Source organism: Pseudorasbora parva, chromosome 2 (genome assembly GCF_024679245.1).
Source record: "Pseudorasbora parva isolate DD20220531a chromosome 2, ASM2467924v1, whole genome shotgun sequence".
In the NCBI taxonomy this organism is placed as follows: Eukaryota; Metazoa; Chordata; class Actinopteri; order Cypriniformes; family Gobionidae; genus Pseudorasbora; species Pseudorasbora parva.
Window position 1 is genome coordinate 30,290,425 of NC_090173.1, and position 21,425 is coordinate 30,311,849.

The window sequence follows — 21,425 nt, forward strand, 5'->3', positions numbered from 1 at the left end:
AAAAAGCACAGGCTGCAGCTGGATCGCGATCGGAGGGAACATATAGAGGGAGTCTGGGCCAACATGGGCCAGGGCATCCCTGCGTTTGCAGAAAAAAATATTGGGCAGCGTGTGCTGTGCGAGCTGAATTGTTTGCGGGTAAAGGGACCATCCCCCTGGGGACATGGGTCCTCTGGATAACATGTCCAGACCCTGATTCAGAATACCTGGCACGTAAGCCGCCCTTAGGGAGCTCAGATTGTGCTCTGCCCATAAAAGGAGATGCTTAGCCATGCACGGTTCTTATGCCGTAAGTCTTGAGTCTATGACAATGACTGTACTGATAAGCCTGCCCCTCGAAGGCGAATCTCAAGAATGGCCTGTAGTGGGGGTGGGGGGTTATCGTAACGTGAAGTATGCGTTTTTCAGATCTATTGAGAAAACCCAATCCCCGGGGCGAATGTGCGCGAGGATTTGTTTCACCGTCAGCACCTTGAAACGAGCGTGTCATAAGTGCTTTGTTCAGATGCCTGGAAAATGGGCCTGAGACCGCCACCCATTTTCGGCATGAGGAATTAGCGACAGTAAAAACCTGACTCGCTAGCGTCGGGTGTACTGTTTTCGCCGCTCTCTCCTTTAACAGTCTCAATGCCTCAGCGAGAAGCACGTGACTGACACTGCTTCTTACAGAGGGCTCGACCACGGCTTGAATCGCGGGGTCTGCGAGCAAAACTGTAGCGAGAACCTCGTTTTATATGTTCAACACCCAATATTATATACCAGGAATGGCCTGCCAGGCCTGGGCTCGTAAAGCCAGGGGTTGAATTAGATTCGGGGGCTGGCCGCTTAGTAATAGGGGCCTGTTAGCCGGGTTGCTTGTGCTGTAACACTGCTTTTAACACTGTGGGGATAGTGTTAGTTTTGGCGGTGCAGGCTTTGCAGTGGGCGCACGCCTCACATTTATATTGTGTGTGCGAGAGTGAACTTTGTGAAAAGTGCTTGGGTGCAGGAGTGCAGACTGTAAAGTGGGCACATTTCCTACATAGAAAGCTCTTTTGTGTGTAGTGTAAACAATGTGCAGTGGCGCACAACCTACGTAGAATACCCACGGTGCAAACCAGTGAGCAAATCCACAGGGGTAAACGCACACAGCATTAGTGTGCAGACGAGCGTGTTTAACACAGGCTAGTTGACTGCAATATTTCATCTCCAGTCACTTAACTTAAGGGAACTGGGAGAATGTAAGGAAGTGCGGGTGGTATGTGAGCCATTCCACAATGCCGTTATGCTCTAGTCTAGACTGAAAGCGCGCATGCAGACAAGCGTGTTTGACCACAATAAGGCTAGTTGACTTTATATGGTGTAATCCGGCCGCGGCGGGATTTATTTGTGATTTTGTGAGGCTGAATTAACAGTGCTTATGTAGGGGTGCACACTGTGTAGTGGACACTTTGTCTACAGTGTAAAAACCTTTCCAGCCGCCTGAATAAAGGGGACTGGAAGTGATAGAGTGAAAAAAGGGCTTAGCTTGGCAGCCATTTTCCGACGCCCTTATGCTCTGACAGTGAGCGCGTGCTATGACGTAAGCCGCGCTCTAGTCAGCAACGCGCTGTGGAAGGGGCGCGCGCTATCATGACAAGGCAGCCATTACAACTTCCTTGGCAGTAAGCGCGCGCTGCAGCGACATTGTTCTTGACATACCCAACAGCCCGAGCTCGCTCGTCTAACTTACTCTAGTATTCTCTGTCCGCAGCGCTTCAGCACGGCGGCGGTAGAATGAGCACGGCGAGAGCTTCGGCTCGAGTTAGTTTATTCACTCTAGTATTCTCTGTCCGCGGCGATAGAGCGACAGGACGAGAGAATTGGAAGCGTGAGGTAAAACTCTGTCCGCGGCGCTTCTAGCACGGCGAGAGCTTCGGCTCGAGTTTGTTTATTCACTCTAGTATTCTCTGTCCGCGGCGATAGAGCGACAGGACGAGAGAATTGGAAGCGTGAGGTATAACTCTGTCCGCGGCGCTTCTAGCACGGCGAGAGCTTCGGCTCGAGTTTGTTTATTCACTCTAGTATTCTCTGTCCGCGGCGATAGAGCGACAGGACGAGAGAATTGGAAGCGTGAGGTAAAACTCTGTCCGCGGCGCTTTAGCACGGCGAGAGCTTCGGCTCGAGTTTGTTTATTCACTCTATTATTCTCTGTCCGCGGCGATAGAGCGACAGGACGAGAGAATTGGAAGCGTGAGGTAAAACTCTGTCCGCGGCGCTTCTAGCACGGCGAGAGCTTCGGCTCGAGTTTGTTTATTCACTCTAGTATTCTCTGTCCGCGGCGATAGAGCGACAGGACGAGAGAATTGGAAGCGTGAGGTAAAACTCTGTCCGCGGCGCTTTAGCACGGCGAGAGCTTCGGCTCGAGTTTGTTTATTCACTCTATTATTCTCTGTCCGCGGCGATAGAGCGACAGGACGAGAGAATTGGAAGCGTGAGGTATAACTCTGTCCGCGGCGCTTCTAGCACGGCGAGAGCTTCGGCTCGAGTTTGTTTATTCACTCTAGTATTCTCTGTCCGCGGCGATAGAGCGACAGGACGAGAGAATTGGAAGCGTGAGGTAAAACTCTGTCCGCGGCGCTTCTAGCACGGCGAGAGCTTCGGCTCGAGTTTGTTTATTCACTCTAGTATTCTCTGTCCGCGGCGATAGAGCGACAGGACGAGAGAATTGGAAGCGTGAGGTAAAACTCTGTCCGCGGCGCTTCTAGCACGGCGAGAGCTTCGGCTCGAGTTTGTTTATTCACTCTAGTATTCTCTGTCCGCGGCGATAGAGCGACAGGACGAGAGAATTGGAAGCGTGAGGTAAAACTCTGTCCGCGGCGCTTCTAGCACGGCGAGAGCTTCGGCTCGAGTTTGTTTATTCACTCTAGTATTCTCTGTCCGCGGCGATAGAGCGACAGGACGAGAGAATTGGAAGCGTGAGGTAAAACTCTGTCCGAGGAAAAACTCCGTCTGTCCGCGGCGCCTCCTCAGCGCGACGGTATAGTGACGAGAGCTTCGGCTCGAGTTCGCCTCGAGTATCGAGTATTCGCCTCGAGTATTCTCTGTCCGCGGCTGTAGCGCGACGGAATGAGAGAAGAGTGGGAACAACTCTGTGGCAGCGGCGGAAGAAGAGCCGCGGCGGCGGCAGAGTGAAGAGAGCTTCGGCTTGAGTGTGCTCATGTCCTCTAACATTCTCTCTTTCCGCGGCGCTATTCAGCGCGACGGGACGAGAGCAGAGGGAGAGTGAGAAGAGCTCCGTCTTTCCGCGGCGCTTAACGACGCGGCGGAACGAGAGAGTCGACGAGTAGAACAAGCCTGTAAGCTCTAGAAGTGGCGTTGCAGCGGCAACACAAACACATAACACTCAACATAGACACAGTTTAAAGGATATATAACGCCGGATGGCGTAGCTGGAACGGCAGAGAAGGCGGAGAGGGAGTCCGTCGTCCTCAGCTGCAGGTTCCGCTGGTGCCTTTTCAACGGCGGTGCTTCTTCCGGAGACCAGCGAAGGTATCGCTGAAGGAGATAAAATCTGACACCTATGGCGAATTAGGGTCTTATATAGCCTCCTGTATGCAAATATAAGCACCTTTTTCGGCGGGCTTCTGGAACGCCCCCCATTGGTTCGTTCCTCTCAGCCGCCTCACCATAGGTTCCTGCAGTTGCCGCAGCCCGGCCAATCAGAGCGCTCCTCGCGCTGGGCTATGGCCGTGCAGCTCACTGCGCTTTACATAGATACCTTTATTAAAAGTTTTGCTTCACATTCTCGAGAAAAGGAGTTTTTCCCATACGTAATACGAGGAACCTCTCTCGAAAGGGAACAAATAACTTCCCCCTTTAGTGGTAGTTTTTATTATTCAATATCTTGCCAGTTTTAGAAAAAAAAGAAAGAAAGAAAGAAAGAAAGAAAGAAAGAAAGAAAGAAAGAAAGAAAGAAAGAAAGAAAGAAAGAAAGAAAGAAAGAAAATTCAGTCAGGCAGGGAAAGTACCGTGACAGTTTCATTCGTCTTTATTTTTGAAGTTAAACAAGTGTCGTCATGCGAATTCCCAAAAACCTTCTTACAGATCGGTGATACCCCGCCCACAAGTTTACCGAGACTCCGCCCACCTATTCTCTTCGTTTTAATCTTGCTCTGAAATCACCTCAACCAACCACTCAGACAGGTAAAGGTGGGCTGAGTGCACTGCCTGGAGCCACACAGGTGAACCGTTGTTTCCGGGAGCACCGCTGCCATGGCTGAGTCTCAGCTAGTATGTATGGACGATGATCATGTTAACGTGAAAATACCGGAGTCCAAACCAGAGTTTTATTACAGCGAGGAGCAGCGGGCCGCGCTCGAGCAGCTCTTGAAGAACGGGGATGGCGCTTTTAAGATGCGTCTTAAAGAGGATAACGTAAAAGACTTTCTCTCCGCCAGGGAAGTCAAATGGATGCGGGACACGTTTCAGGAGTATGACAGTGACTCGGACACCTGCTGCTCACGGTCGCCCCATGATACGAGTAAAGACTCAGGTGTTCACTCTACCTACTGGCCGACCATGTCTGATACGGAGATCCCTCCGCTGGACATCGGTTGGCCTAGCAACGGCCATTACAAAGGGGTAACTCGGGTGTCAGTTTACACCCACCCACCAAAATCTAACAGTCCGCATATTAAAGAGGTGGTTCGCCGACTCATTCAAGAATCTACAAAGGTAAGTTACTGGCCGTTTACCTTTTTTTTTTAATAAATATTTTTGTGTTACTAGGCTAACTTTCCAATAGTAGTATGTCGTTCAGTTTCACAATTCAGTTGTTGACCTCACCTTTCTGTTCAATTAGTCAAGTCCTTATTTACACAAAGCTTGATACAGATTGTTTCAAATCAGCTTTACAGTGATAACAGGAAAATGATTAAGTGATGCAAGCAAGCAGTTTATTCCGGCTGTACAGCAGTTCTAAAAGAAAATAGCTTTATTGTTCAGCTGAATCAATAATGCTGTTGGATATTATTAGCCTACTTATGCATTTGGTACTACTTCTTCCTTTGATATATATTCACAATCTGAATATCTTTACAAATAACTGGTTACTATTTACAATGATTTGCAATTAAATTCTATTGGGATCTGTGGTTCGCATGTCAACTAGGCCTGTTTGTTTCGGTTGCACTTTATTTTAGGGTTATTTTAAACTAGTTTCTTATTAGCATGCATATTACTAGGATATTGGTTATTTATTAGTACTTATGAAGCACATATTACTTATTCTGCATGACCATATTCTACAGCCCTTAATCCTACACAATACCTAAACTATCTTTCTAACTATTAATAAGCAGAAAATTAAGTGCTTATTAAGGCAAACTCATAGTTAAAAGTGAATATGTTCCCCGTACTGTGTTTCCTTTATTTCCTAGTATTATTTCAGTTGTTGCTCAACTATTAACTCATATTAAGTGCCTAGTTCAGTTCCAGGAGATCATATTTTGTTTTCCTACAGGGCCAACTAAATAGTCACTATTACATTTTTATTGGAACTCTGTTGTGAATTTTTTAAACTATGAAGTAGCCGTTTCATCCAGTTAATAAATGGTATGAAAAACCATTTGTGATATAGTGACATAACAAATGTTCACAACTGTCTGGGATAGATGCTAGTCTGTCTCAATTCAAATATCTGAATCAGCTTTATTACCAAGTATATTTACTACATCTATGAGAAATGTGTCTTGGTGACAGAAGCTTTCAAAGCACAGACAGAATGACAGTGACAAGACACGGATAATAAGAATACAACATACAAAATGGACATTGGACCATGTACAGTACAAATAAGGGAATGTCGATAAGCATTATGGTGTGCTAAATACATTTAAGTATAATTAGTGTTTTGTATAGCACATACAGTCCCTGGACCCTGACAAAAGTCTTGTTGCTTGTACGTACAAATTGACCTAAAGTGCCGCTGAAATATATTTCTAATCAAGATTTTTTTTACAAGAAATGGCTCATTTTAATCCCACCAGCTTTTGTGAAAATGTTTTAGTGAAAAACTAAACTTTCAAAAAGTATTCTAATATTCACAGCTTGGTAAAGCCCATTGAGTCAATTTTTGCAAAGACATAAGTGTTGTCACCTTGTCATATGAGCTTCACCTGTGACTAATAATGGATCAATTCTGTCTCAAGTGTGTATAAAAAGAACCCCAGTACACTAGACCTTCACATCAACTGCAACTAGACCTCTGCAAACATGCCTAAGATTCACCCAGAGACTAAAGTTTTGATTATCAAGAGGCTGAAGACCAGATCCACTGCTGATGTGGCAGACACCTTCAATGTGTCTCAGCGTCAAGTACAGAGGATTAAAAAAAGATTTGAAGAGACTGGAGACGTTTTTGACAAGCCCAGGTCAGGCAGACCCCGCAAGACAACTGCTTGAGAGGACCGTTTGTTGGCTCGAAAATCCAAGGCCAGCCCATTTTCCACTGCAGCAGAGCTCCACGAGACCTGGTCACCTGAAGTCCCTGTGTCAACCAGAACAGTTTGTCGGATTCTGTCTCAAAATGGCCTCCATGGTCGAATAAGTGCTCAGAAGCCAGCACTAAAAAAAAGACAATTGAAAAACCGTGTGGCATTTGCCAAGGCCCACAGCCTGCTAAAAGGATGGATGCTGGAAAAGTGGCAGAAGGTGGATTTTTCAGATGAATCTTCAGTTGAATTACACCACAGTTGCTGCAAATATTGCAGGAGACCTATGGAGCCAGAATGGATCCGAGATTCACCCGGAAAACAGTGAAGTTTGGTGGCGGAAAAATCATGGTCTGGGGTTACATCCAGTATGGGGGTGTGCGAGAGATCTGCAGGGTGGAAGGCAACATCAATAGTCTAAAATACCAAGAAATCTTAGCTACCTCTTATATTCCCAACCATAAAAGAGGCCAAATTCTGCAGCAGGACGGTGCTCCATCGCATACTTCCATCTCCACATTAAAGTTCCCCAAGGCGAAGAAGATCAAGATGCTCCAGGATTGGCCAGCCCAGTCACCAGACATGAACATCATTGAGCATATGTGGGGTAGGATGAAAGAGGACGCATGAAAGCGAAACCAAAGAATATTGATGAACTCTGGGAGGCATGCAAGACTCCTGATGACTTCATCAATAAATTGTATGAATCCTTGCCAAACCGCATGGATGCAGTCCTGCAAGCTCATGGAAGTCATACAAGATATTAAATTTGGATCTCACAGCACCACAACTTAATTTGCTGACATATTTTTGTATTTGCTGTAAATTTGTTCAATTTCTGTATAGGTGACAAAACTTTTGTCTTGCCAAAATTTGACATTTCCGTCTTGATTAAATGATAAATATTTTTTTCTGTGAACATTATTTATTTCAGTGCATTAAACATCATTTGGGAGGGTTTTAGCTTTTCATACGAGCTATTTCTAACACCAATTAATTAATTAAAAGTCAGGTTAATATCAGGTATATCTAGAAAATAGATAAGCGACAAGACTTTTGTCAGTGACTGTATTTATTGCCCATTTTGGGCAATTTACTGTTCATGAGGTAGATGGCCTGGGAAAAGAAACTAGGTAGCTGAGCCGAACTAGACAGTTACAGAGGTGCAGAGGACAGACTCTTATGACTGCTGAGTAGAACTGCATCAGCAGCTCCTGTAGCAGTTTGTATTTTTCACAATGGAGTCAATGTGATTGTCCCACTTCAGGTATGTACTGGTAATTGTTGATATTTGAACCACAGACCCACTAAAATCTAATGAATAGTTAAAGGGTTAGTTCACCCAAAAATGAAAATTAGCCCATAATTTGCTCACCCTCAAGTCATCCTAGGTCTATATGACATTCTTCTTTCAGACGAATACAATCAGAGTTATATTAAAAAAGTCTTGGCTAATCCAAGCTTTATAATGGCAGAGATTGTAGCTCTGTTTTTGAAGTCCATAAAAATGCATCTATTGATGTTATATTGGATTTTATTTGTATCATTCACATGATTAAGCATGCGACCTCCACCACCTTTACTGTAATATGGAGCTGTCATTAAGGCCTGTTTTTTAAGTTAATTGTCGTTTTAAACTTTCGACTGAGCGTGACATCTTTTAAATTAGTTAACATTTAACTCTCATCTAACTGTTTGAAAACATGGCATTAAGTTGTGGGGAAATAGAATCAAATTAAGAACAAATTAAAGGGTAAGTTCACCCATAAAGGAAGTTTCTGTCATTAATTACTCAACCTCATGTCAGTCCAAACCCGTAAGAGCTTTGTTCATCTTCAAAACACAAATGAAGATATTTTTTAATGAAATCTGAGAGCTCTCTGACCTCCCTATTGACAGCAATGTAATAACCAATTTCAAGGCCCAGAAAGGTAGTAAAGACATTAAAAGTTCATGTGACTACAGTGGTTCAACTTTAACGTTATGAAGGGACGAAAATACTTTTTGTGCACAAAAACAGAACATAAATAACGACTTTATTTAACAATACCTTCTCTTCTGGCACTGTTTACATCTACGTGCTTACATCTGTCTACATCAGAACTCTGGCTCCTTACTGACCAGCTCCGGCGTCAGCGTCACACGCATTCTGCCATAGAACCCAGAAGCACTGCAGTATTTACTACGTGAACAGCATCAGAGACTGACGTGAAAAAGAATTTAAAAAAATCTGTTTTTGCGCACAAAAATTATTCTTGTCGCTTTACGGTTGAACCACTGTAGTCACATGAACTATTTTAACGATGTTTTTACCTTAGGCTTTGAAAGTGGTAATAACTTTGCAGTCTATGAGGGGTCAGAAAGCTCTCAGATTTCTTAAAATATCTTAATTTGTGACCCAAAGATGAAGGAAGGTCTTATGGGTTTGGAATGACATGATGGTGAGTAATTAATGACATGAATGAAATAAAAATTAAGCTCAGCAGATTTCATCTGAGGTGACGAAGTCAGATATCTTGGAAATGAATGAGACCTAGTCCCTGCTGTCACTGTGATTTTGCCAAGTACGACATGTTCCTGGATCAACATATTTTGTTATCCGGGAACAACATTTCTGTCTGAACTTAGCCCTGACTCCATCCCTACCCCTATAACTATTCCTAAAATCAGAGTGTAATCAGTGCTTGAAGTGGGCCGGTATGCAGCCTACCTTATAATGTAGTCTTATATTTGAATCTTTAGCTTACCTTCAATTTTTCTAGCATACCGCCTCTTCTCACAATGTTGCCACACAGAGTTAAAGTATCAGTGTCTGACGGATTAGTCATTGTAGAAATTTCAAATGTTATAATGATGATCACAAGAAAGTACCGGCACTTTTTCCCCACTTCAAGCACCGAGTGAAATAATAGGTAAGTACCTGATGAATAGGAGCACCTAACCCTGGTTGTAAGCCTAAACTTGACATAAATGGTAAACTTGCCCCTCAAATCTGATTGAAATGTTGTACTTCTGAAATTACATTTATATAGTCCCTGCATGGGGCAGTGAGTCTTTTTTTTTCAGTGGAGTGACAATTATTTGAGAAATAGGACTGAGCTCTTGTTTGGAAATCACCCTTGAATGACTTCCAACACCATAATTAATTTGAACTTTGAATGAAATTAACATTGAAAATGAAATCGACCTTTAAATTTAAATGTAAATAAATGCATACTTAATGTACAAAACTGATAGTTAGTAAATAAATACATGTGCTGAAAAAAGCATTTAATGTTATTTAAAAAAAAAAAAAAACAATGTTGATTTGAAATACTAATTATACTTTTTTTGTGATAATTAACTAAATATTAGCAGAGAAAAAATGTATACAAGTTAAGACACATTTTCCCTGAAGATACACAAAACAGAAGTATCTTTCTGTAGGTTAGATCAGGCAGTGTGTAAATAAAGATCTATAACCTTTTGTATGGTATGATGCATGTCTTCATGAATACGTTTCAGTAAAAAGGTTAAAGTAATTATCAGTGAAGAAACCACTCTTGTATAGCCTTGTCAGTTACACTGCCCGAGGCCTCAAGTCTTACGTCTTTGTTACCGGTTTTACACACACATGATAAGACTTCCTTAACAGTTATGTATAATGGCACACTTCAGGAACAAAGCATTTCAGCAGCCTTCAGTCCACCTCCATGTACTGTACACTAATCATCAATTAATACGAAAGCTGTAATAAAGGTGGATAAAAAATAAATATGTTTGACATTTAGCTTTCCTCTCACAAATGCCTTGTAAATATGTTATACATTACAAACACCATGAGATAATGCTTAACAGATCATTCAAATCTTTGTACCTCATTTTCTATTATGTAACAGTAAAATTAATACAGTATGGAAAATGTAGCTGGCTAATTGAGCTTGTTGGGTATATTATATAAACATTTTACTTTGTGTCTATTGTATTTTAGAATTGTGTACTCAGGGTGCAAAGAGATGTGACAAGCAAGACTTATTTGTTGGTGGGTTGCGGTGAAACTTATTCAAATGCGCTTGTCAAACAAAGTTAACGTCATTTTAGCAGGTGCTGCCCTTGTTGTCCTTAGTTTCTTGTTACATTCATGTATAGATAAACTTTATACAGCGTCTGAGAATGTTTTTGTCGCTAAATTGTGAATTTATGTTTTTTACAATGCGTCCTCAAGCACAGCTTTTGTAATATTCTTGATATACAGTATTGATACAGGCATTATATGCACATTTATGTCTATAATATGTTATACACCTCACATTCTGGGTACATTTGAGATACTGTCCCATAATCTTTAATTGGGTGATATTTAGAAAGTTCAGAGCCGACTGCTGACTAATGTTTCATTTTAGTTTGACGATAGTGCCAATGTTAGCATTAGTCTATGTCCACAGGACATGCCATTTACATATTATTCAGGTTGATCCTGATGCTCACACTTATCTTTGATGTTCTCTTGAAGAACTGATAAGAAGCATGCGTCTTAAAAATAACATTTCCTTGAACTTTAACTTGTGCAAGAATGTTAAAAAGGTTAGATCCTTGTCTGAAATGAATAGCTTACTGACAGTATAAAAGACATGTGTTTGTGGCATTTGTATATAAAGAAAAATCCATATGCGGTTTTAATTTGAGCAGAACAGAGGAATATGTGTTACCAAAAGTAATTTAACAGACACGCCTGTGTTTGTTTTCTCTTTAATGCAAATTGCTTCATTCTTATTTACATAGAGCTTTAACATGTGAGTCAGTGAGGATGAAGAAGGGTATGAGGCCTAACCTTAACCTTTTAAACAAGCTTTGAAATAATCTGTTCATTTTAAACTTGTTTTTCCACGTCATTATGAGTTTTATGCTGACCTTCATTTTATTTGTTTAAATGCTGCAGTGTGCAGTTTATATAAACACATACATGCCCTTTAAACTAGATTGGCTGCTTTGTTTTATGAATAGCTTGTGACAAACTCATGATGAGTTTGGCCTTTTGGTCTAAACCCCCTGAGTATCACCTCTCACCTAATGTGTATGTTGGAGTATTGCTGCTCCCTGTTCTAAAATCCAACTCTTCACGTTACTTCAAGCTGAGACAAGCTACACTGCTACTGCAAAAAAAAAAAAAAAAGAAAGAAAAAAAGACTAGAGTCAACAAAAATGGCTAATGTGGCTTCATACACACCTCAAAGCAGATGCTATGATAAGCTCAGTGAATAAATTAAGCTCTAACCACTGTTTGGTTTCGCTTGGTTTTCAGTTGGTTGCAGTGGTCATGGACCTATTGACAGACCTGCAGATCCTGCAGGATCTTTTAGATGCTGCGAATAAGAGAGGGGTGGCTGTGTACTTGCTGCTGGAGGAGAACGGCTTGCCGCACTTCCTGGATATGAGCAGCAGGCTGCAGATTTCAACGCAGCATCTGAGGGTAAGAACAAAGGACTGATTCACAAACTTTACACCATAAATCAAAACAAGAAATATTATAAATTGTATTTTGCATAAAGCAAAACTTATGCCAATTTTAGGGTAAGATTTTATTTTTCACAGGCATTTCCCTCCAATGTTCATTATAGTAATGCAAAAAAAAAAAAGTTTCTTGTTCTTTTATTCTCATTACCTTAATGTAAAAACACATGTTGTACTGGTTACATTATGGTGGTATTTTTTTTTAAATGACAGAATTATCAATAGTAATACAAAGCATCACTGATAGAGTTACATTTTTATTTTATTAATGATATTATCAATTTTATATTATATTATTTAAATGTGTTATTATAATTTTATATAATTCACCATTTGAAGTTAACTATTGAGACCATGGAGTTTAAAACAATGCTAAACTGAACAGTTCTTCAGATCTCAGGATCAGTCAGTGTCAATTCTTCAACACCATTAAATATTTGTTACTTTTAAAGGTAAAGTTCACCCCAAAAAATACAATTCTGTCATTAATTACTCACCCTCATGTCGTTCCAAACTACAAAAGACATGCGTTCACAAATGAAGATATTTTTGATGAAATCCGAGAGCTTTCTGTCCCTCCATTGACAGCCTGTGCAACTACCACTTTGAAGCCCCAGAAAAGTAGTAAAGACATCATAAAAGTGATCCAGTGGTTTAACCTGAATTTTATAAATGTTATGCTTTGTTTGTGCAAAAAAAACATAACTTATCACTTTTAATACAAAATATGAATCTCCAATTCGCACTCACGAGAGCATCACGATGCATGCGTGTTATTGATGCAATAGCAGACATTGTTGCTTTAACATGCATCGGAGGTTAATATTTTGTAAATTAAGTGGTAAATAAATAAAAAAATCTAAGTATTTACGTCACATGATAAAATTGAGGTGGAACCACCTGGAGGTTGAGTCACATTGATTACATTTGAGGCACTCCACACACTAAAGGAACAAAACAGTTACATTTTTGCTTTCTTATGTTTGTTGTCTGTCCCATTTTAAAAATCTTATCATATTTAAAAAATCTTTTAGTGTGGCCTCATCTTAACAGGTTTACCACGGCATGAGGATTAGTAAATAATGACAGAATAAAAATGTTTGGGTGAAATATCCCTTTAATAAGTAAGCAACATGATGTGTGATCACACTATGTAAGTTATAGAGAAGACACGTGTTATCAAAACAATAATATGTGTATGTTAACAACAGGCAGACTTGCCTTATCAGGCTTTCCTGGAAAAGAAGTCAAACACGAACACGTCATTCACCATGTCACACATAAATGCACTTGTTAACAGATTGTCAGCTGACCTATAAGGGATCTGTGTGAACTTGAAACTCTGGATGATTCTGCAGCTGTTGCCACAGGGTTCAACTGACTTCCTGGTCTGCTGTGCACATGCACATCTACAGCACCTTTGAATGAAACCCAGGACTTTCTGCAAGACTGCCCCAAATACCACCGATCTCCTTGAGATTTACTGCCAACAAGTCTTATCTATGTGGATTGTTTTATATAGGACACTGGGGCTTTTCATCTGACACTTTACACTGAGCAATAGAGTTGGATAATTCAGCATTGTTATTTCCTGAAAGTGGATCTGCAGATTTCAACAGAACTAAGAAAAAAAGGCAACTTGATCTCATTTAGGAGAGTCGTAGAGCACTCTCATCTCTCACATTTCTGCTTTTTCCTTGTCCATGCCAGCCTTGTACTCAAGTCCTTTTGTAGCTACAGTATTCCTTTCTTTTGAGTCCTCAGTGTGCAAATGAAAGCGCCACACCTCTGTGAGCAAGGATTTATTTTTCATTAAGTAGCTAATTCAACTTGGATATTTGCCCATGTCGGGTGTGTTGATCTGACACCTCGCATCTTTTGTGAAAGCCAGAGATTTCCCACTTAATACCCAGAGTAAAGGCCCATTCACACTATGAATGATAACTATAAAGATAACTGTATTGGCCTCCACACCAACTGCTGATAACGTTCTGTTTATTAGAAGTGCAAGATGCAATGTTGTCATCTGCTGCTTTAAATGCCCCAGCTCTTAGGCGGTGGATTCTGATTGGGTTGTTTTTTTATTGTTCCATCAGCTAGAAAAAAAAAAACATTCTGAGAGTGATTTCAAAAATATTGTTCCTCTGTGTCATTATTTTTATAGCTGTGGTTTGGACTTCACTTTTCTCTGGGGGCGGCAGTGGCTCAGTGGTTCATGTAGGTTGTCTACAAACCGAAAGGTTGGTGGTTCAATCCCCGGTTCCACCTGACCAAGTGTCGAAGTGTGCATGAGCAAGACACCTAACCCCAGCTGCTCCCGACGAGCTGGATGGCGCCTTACATGGCTGACATCGCCGTCGGTGTATGAATGGGTGAATGTGAGGCAAAAATGTAAAGCGCTTTGGATAAAAGCGCTATATAAATGCAGTCCATTTACCATTTACCATTTTCTCAGAGAATTAGAACAAGTATTAAAATGTGCTTGCTCATTAAGATTAGTCATGTGTGTTTTGACATCATCTTTTGACCATAACTTGACTGGAATGCTAAATACAAAACATTTTCTTTAGATAAATGCTTCTATTACATGCAAAATTGTCATCCGTCTCTGTACTTATTTTGGTTTTTCATTATTATTTTATTTGACGAAACCAACAATTTTAAATACGGTTATGTTTTCTGAAGCATAAGATTGTTCTCATGTCATCCAAGAATTGCAATTTTTCCAGTGTGAAAAAATAAATAATTTACAGTCCCAGAATTGTCTTAGCGGGCAAAATGATTCACCCGGCTTTAATTGTTATTTTCTCTCTTGCTCTTTCAGAACCTGCGGGTGCGAACTGTCAGGGGCTCTGGCATGCCACTGTCCTTTGGTCGTCTGCCAGGATCGCTTTGCTCAAAATATATGTTGGTAGATGGAGAGAAAGTGATGTTTGGATCCTACAGGTTAGTATGTATACCAAACAGTCCACCACTGTGGTGCGTTTTCTCACTCGTTCATCATTATGTTGCTTTACTCTTCTTTTTATCTTCATAGCTTTACGTGGAGTTCCTCTAGGATGAACCGGAACACAATCACTGTGATGTCAGGACAAGTTGTTGATGTCTTCGACAATGACTTCAGAGAGCTGTATGCCGTGTCTGATCAAGTGGACCTGTACCGTGAGTTTCACATCAGCAAGCCGGCCCTGCCAGTTCCTGTGCTGAAAACACCAGCGGAACCCAACAAACTCACAGTTCCCGTATCCACGTCACGCTTCCAGATCTCTGTAGAGGACAACAAAAAGGCGAACCTAAAGGTGCCTGCACATAAATACCACAACCCTAAGTATTCTTTAGTCGTTGGCAACAGTCTAGGTGTAACAGGTTCCCTGCAGGATCTTTCTAAGCTGAGGGACTATGTTGACCATTCTTCTGTGAGTAACATGGAAAAATTAATCTACCCCAATGGGGACAGTGTATGTTCACAGTCCCCGACATACCCGGATGGGACAGAGGACGGTAAGGGCGATGGGAAGAAGCACTCGCTGTTTGGTTCTAAAAAGCAGCGTTCTTCCTTCCGGCATTTCTTGAAAGGCAGAGCAAACAACCAGAGTCCAGATGCTCTCTCTAAAACAACCCATCAAAACACAGATACAAAACAGATCAATGATAAAGACACTAAGCTTACCAACACTTCCAAGGAAGCATCTTGGTTGGCCAATCATATTAAGGAGAAGGAAGATGCATCCAAAAACATTTCTCCCGCTACTCGCAAGATCTCAGAGACTGAAAGCACTGATGAAATTGAGGACACCTTTGAGATCATAAATCCACCACAAGTGAAGTTTAAACTCAAAAAGAGCAAAATGGGTCCAAGGAGTGTTTCTCTTCAGACTATTGCCACAGATGGCGAAGATGGTACGTATCCTGACTACAGTCATGTACAGTATTTTCAAATGGTGCAGTAGTGTCATTAGAAACTACTACATAATTCGGGGAAGAATCTAATAGTGAATTATATTTTTATTAAAATTGCGATTGATGTTTTAAAATGCGATTTAAAAAAATCCAGGTTTTCTGTGCTTGTTTTGTAGGGCTGCACAATGTGGTCAAAACTTAGTGATTTATACCGCATATCAGTATAATAACATAATACTAATAACACAACTTTAAAGTTATAATTACTGAATAAAAACTGCAATATTTCACTGTAAAATATAAGAAAAAAGTATTTAAGAAAAATTATTATAATATTTTTATATTTTTTATATTATGGTCATATTTTGACAGAAAATATGCCCTTAAAGGTTTCCCTTTGAAGATTTTTGGCACGTGTTGTGTTCTCAAATGCATGTTAAAGCAACCTAAACTCAGTTTGTGGAGTTTGTGGAGCAACATTTACTGTGAATTAGGACTGTCAAAATGAACGCGTTAATAAAGCAAATTAATTTTAACGGCACTCAATTTATTAACGCAGCGCGCATTTTCTGTTTGATCCGTGGCCTAGCCCGTAGTTGGAGAAATTGAGATAAGCCATAGACGTAAAGGATACTTCAGCAAACATTAGAAAATGGTTAACATTAATATTACTATTCTGAACAAGGGCAGTTATAGCCTACATAAGTTATCATATTTTCTGTTGAACTTTTATTAGACTCCAGGTTTAAAAAAAGTGCACTTTTACATTCTGTGCAGTCCGATGCTTCAAGCTCACGCTTGCTCATGGCCGAGGTAAATCATTAACACCATCTCCACTTACAGTACATGTGTTTAATCGGTCTGCCAATTGTAATACATTGTAATTGTAATACATTACAATCGGCTAAAACAAATACGCAGCAGGTTATTTTCTGAACAAGAGCGCTCCCGAGTCTGTGTTTCTCACACTGTTCATGTGAATCGCGGCACTGTTTCGGCACACAAACACACACACACACACACACACACACAAAAAATACTGGCAGTTCAATAGTTAGCACGCATTTCTTAAAGGGGCCACACTATATGACTAGGAATTCCTATTTGTGGAATATGGACCTCCTCCAGGTATGGTGTGGTTACTGGTGCTCTCCCAGGTCTGCATGACAGCTTTCACATTACCAGTTTTTCATGTGAAATGTGCCCTGTTCTGAACTGAACTGCCAGTATAAAAACTCCTTTTATTTGTATTCTTAAAATGAGAGAAATCACTGATTATTCAGATTTTTTAAGCTTAGGCTTAAGAGACATTAACAAGTTATTAGAAAAACTTGAAACATATTATTTTAAGATACATTTACAACATATAAAAGTTACGTGAATAAGTTGCGACTAATCGTAAGTTAACTCATGGTAATCTTGTGATTAATCAGGATTAAATATTTTAATTGATTGACAGCTTTACTATGAACTAATGTGTTGCTCACTTTTGCAAACACAGTGTCGCCCTTCACTCTGAAACAACACAAATGTTTATTCAAAAGCAGCCTTTTCAATATGATAACCACACAAAGCCATATGATGATTATGGTTTATTTCAGTTAACTGGCAGCCTTACTTTAATTTTTTAAAAATATATAATTTCTTTTGTTTCTTTTCAGGCCTGAGAGGGCGGAGGCGTAACCAGAAGAAGGCCTGTATTCAGTCCTGAGGTATCCCTGTGAGAGAAATCAACAAGAATGTGTGCTTACAGATCAGGACCTTGGATACTGCAGTATATGCAGTAAAAAACAGGAAATTGTCTTCATTATGTTCATTTTGGATGAAGTTGTGGGTAGTTATTCCCCCTAAAATTATATTGATTCAGCTGTTAGCTGAAACTTTATGTATTGGTGCTGTATTTTAGAGGGTTGTGAGGTTGCTTGAACAGCTTCCAAAATGCTGCTGACACTGCAAAAAAACAATGACTGAAATATAATGCACAGCCTATGGATCATGTGACCTCCTGCCGGTTACATACCTCATAGTTGGACTGCAGAGAGCTTTGAATTTTTAAATGTCTAAAAAATTAGAATGTTACAATTTTCCTGTTTGACAGATCTCTGCCTTACATATTATCCCGGTATTAATCCGTTCTATTTATTTAATCCCTGAGCCTGTGGCTCCCTCAGAGTCATAGAGGAAGGAGGGAAAAGATCCAAAGTAAAGCTGACAGATGCCCGAAGAAAACATGCCTGAGCAGTTACCATTAAAGGTGTGGTCACATTTACTGTTGAACTTTTGCAGGCAAAATCCATCCATCCATCCATCCATAATCTTCCACTTATCCGGGGCCGGGTCGTGGGGGCAACAGTCTAAGCAGAGACGCCCAGACTTCCTTTCTTCCTAGCCACTTCCTCCAGCTCCTCCGGGGGAACCCAGAGGCGTTCCCAGGCCAGCCGGTAGACATAATCCCTCCAGCGTGTCCTGGGTCTTCCCCGGGGCGTCCTCCCGGTGGGACGTGTCCGGAACACCTCCCTGGGAAGGCGTCCAGGAGGCATCCGAAATAGATGCCCGAGCCACCTCAGCTGGCTCCTCTCGATGTGAAGGAGCAACGACTCTACTCTGAGCTCCTCCCGAGTGACCAAGCTTCTCACCCTATCACTAAGGGAGCACCCAGCCACCCTGCGGAGAAAGCTCATTTTAGCCGCCTGTATCCGCGATCTTGTCCTTTCGGTAATGTCCCACAGCTCATGACCAAAGGTGAGAGTAGGAACGTAGACTGACCGGTAAATCGAAAGCTTCGCCTTAAGGCTCAGCTCCTTCTTCACCACGACAGATCGGTATATCGCCCGCATTACTGCAGCTGCTGCACCGATCCGTCTGTCAATCTCCCGTTCCATCCTTCCCTCACTCGTGAATAAGACCCCAAGATACTTAAACTCCTCCATTTAAGGCAAGAACTCTCCACCAACCTGAAGTGAGCAAGCCACCCTTTTCCGACTGAGAACCATGGCCTCGGACTTGGAGGTGCTGATTCTCATCCCAGCCGCTTCACACTCGGTTGCATGCTGAAGGTCTGCAAAAAGCAGTGAAGAAATCACGTGATCCCCAAACCGGACTCTCTCTGTCCCTTGGCTGCATCTAGAAATTCTGTCCATAAAAATTATGAACAAAACCAAAGACAAAGGACAGCCCTGCAGGAGATGCGGCAATGCGGACCAAAGCGGCAATGCGGACCAAACTCCTGCTCTGGTAGTAAAGGGACCGAACAGCCCTAAGCAGGGGGCCCCGGACCCCATACTCCCAGAGTACCCTCCACAGGGTGCCACGGGGAACACAGTCGAATGCCTTCTCCAAATCCACAAAACACATGTGGACTGGTTGGGCAAACTCCCATGAACCCTCCAGCACCCTGGAAAGGATATAGAGCTGATCCAGTGTTCCACGACTGGGACGAAAACCACACTGTTCCTCCTTAATCTGAGGTTCCATTATTGGCCGAATTCTCCTCTCCAGTACCCTGGCATAGACTTTCCCAGGGAGGCTAAGAAATGTGATCCCCCTGTAGTTGGAACACACTCTTCGGTTCCCCTTCTTGAGAAGAGGGACCACCACCCCGGTCTGCCAGTCCATAGGTACTGTCCCTAACCACCCGGCAATGCTGCAGAGGCATGTCAGCCTAGACAGCCCCACAACATCCAGAGACTTAAGGTACTCAGGGCGAATCTCATCCACCCCTGGTGCCTTGTCACAGAGGAGCTTATTAACTACCTAGATGACTTCAGCCCGGATGATGGATGAGTTCCCCTCTGAGCCCTCAGCCACTGCTTCCTCAAAGGTAGACATGTCGGTGGGATTGAGGAGATCCGCAATCCCACCGACACGTGTTCGTTATGGACAAGCCATTGTTAGCACAGAAGTCCAATAACAGAACACCGCTCGGGTTTAGATCAGGGGGGCCGTACCTCCCAATCACGCCCCTCCAGGTGTCTTTGTCACTGACAAAGAAGTTCCCCAGTAGAACGATAGAGTCTCCAGTTGGATTACTTTGCAGCACCCCTCCCAGAGACCCCAAGGGGGCCGGGTACTCTGCACTGCCATTCGGCCCATAGACACATACGACAGTGAGAGACCTATCCCTGACTCGAAGGCGCAGGGAAGCGACCCTCTGGTTCACCGGGGTGAACTCCAACACATGGCGGCAGAGCTGGGGGGCTATAAGCAAACCCACTCCAGCCCACTGCCTCTCACCATGGGCAACTCCAGAGTGTTCGAGAGTTCAGCCTCTCTCTCGTGAGTGTGGTTCCAGAGCCCAAGCTGTGCGTGGAGGTGAGCCCGACTATTTCTAGTCGGTATCTCTCGACCTCCCGCACAAGCTCAGGCTCCTTCCCTACCAACGAGGTGACATTCCATGTCCCTAAAGCCAGTTTCTGTGTCCAGAGATCGGGTCTTCGGGGGCCTCGTCTTCGACTGTTGCCTGATCCACTATGCACCAGCCCCTTATGATCCCTCCTGCAGGTGGTGGGCCCACGGGAGGGCAGGCAAAATCCAGTTATTTAAATAGGAATCTGTATGTTTGGGAGTTTTGCATGGAGAAAAACAAATTTGACCCATCTGTGTGAAGTGAACGTAAGCTGCTTGGAAATAATAGATGTGACACAACAGATTTTTCTATCATGAATGCCAATAAACGGTCTTAAATAAAAAAATTTTTTTGTATTTTTCATTTATCTTAAAAATATGTAATCTTGCACTGTGAAAATATGCTTGGAAGAAAACATAATAAGCCTCGTTTAATCAGATTTAATTGTTAAGTGACCTACTTTTACACACATTATTTTTTTTGTATCATTGTTGATGTGAACCACTTTTAAAAAAACATTGCTAACACTTTACAATAAGGTTGTATTCGTTAACATTAGTTAATGCCTTAGTTAACATGAACTAACCATGAACAACACCCCAGTTCAGCATTAGTTGAATCTTTGTTAACATTAGTTAATAATCCAGCTGTTCATGGTTTGTTCATGTTAGTTCACATTGCATTAACTAATGTTAACAAGATTTTAATAATGCATTAGTACATGTTGAAATTAACATTAACAATGATAAATAAAAGTGCAGTTCATCATTATTTCATGTTAACTTAATGTAGTTAACTAATGTTAACTAATGAACCTTATTGTAAAGTGTTACCATGACATTTAAGGCTTGATACATTTAGTAAATTACACTTATTGAAAAAACAGTATTATCATACCTCATCCCTAATCCTTAATTAATGCAGCAACTTTTTGGCCATCAGACAGTGAAATATAGAAAAACTGCTTAATAATGTGTTGAATATGTGTTTAAAACATTTTGGTTTAAGTCCAAGTGAATTGGGCCTCTTTATGACCGTTAGCTCAGTGTCAAAATGTGTGTGAGTATTCTACAGGTTGAGTTGTCGGAAAAGCAATTTTGCGTTCAGTTGTGACTTTATAAGACAATATGAAACAGCGAAAGCAGAACTGTGTCAGTGTGCATATGGTGACGTCCACATTACTTTAGCTGACATTGTCAGACACAGTACGTCAACAGATTGGTTAGACTAACATGGGT

The 21,425-nt window shown here is 41.7% G+C and overlaps 1 protein-coding gene across 1 annotated transcript; it reads left to right on the forward strand.

Annotated features, from left to right (window-relative positions):
* The first annotated feature begins 3,913 nt into the window (after positions 1-3,913).
* On the forward strand, positions 3,914-20,478 carry fam83fa (family with sequence similarity 83 member Fa). Its single transcript, XM_067415082.1, has 5 exons — positions 3,914-4,695; positions 11,734-11,901; positions 14,767-14,888; positions 14,980-15,842; positions 17,504-20,478. Exons 1-5 carry the CDS (start codon positions 4,234-4,236, stop codon positions 17,551-17,553), a joined length of 1,665 nt encoding a protein of 554 aa, XP_067271183.1. The 5' UTR covers positions 3,914-4,233; the 3' UTR covers positions 17,554-20,478.
* Positions 20,479-21,425: the final 947 nt, after the last annotated feature.

Excerpts from the sequence above, each read along its gene's own strand:
- fam83fa (XM_067415082.1), top strand. The coding sequence starts at position 4,234 with ATGGCTGAGTCTCAGCTAGTATGTATGGACGATGATCATGTTAACGTG. Across the intron at positions 4,696-11,733 it reads TCATTCAAGAATCTACAAAG|TTGGTTGCAGTGGTCATGGA; the intron begins GTAAGTTACTGG and ends CTTGGTTTTCAG. Across the intron at positions 14,889-14,979 it reads GTGATGTTTGGATCCTACAG|CTTTACGTGGAGTTCCTCTA; the intron begins GTTAGTATGTAT and ends TTATCTTCATAG.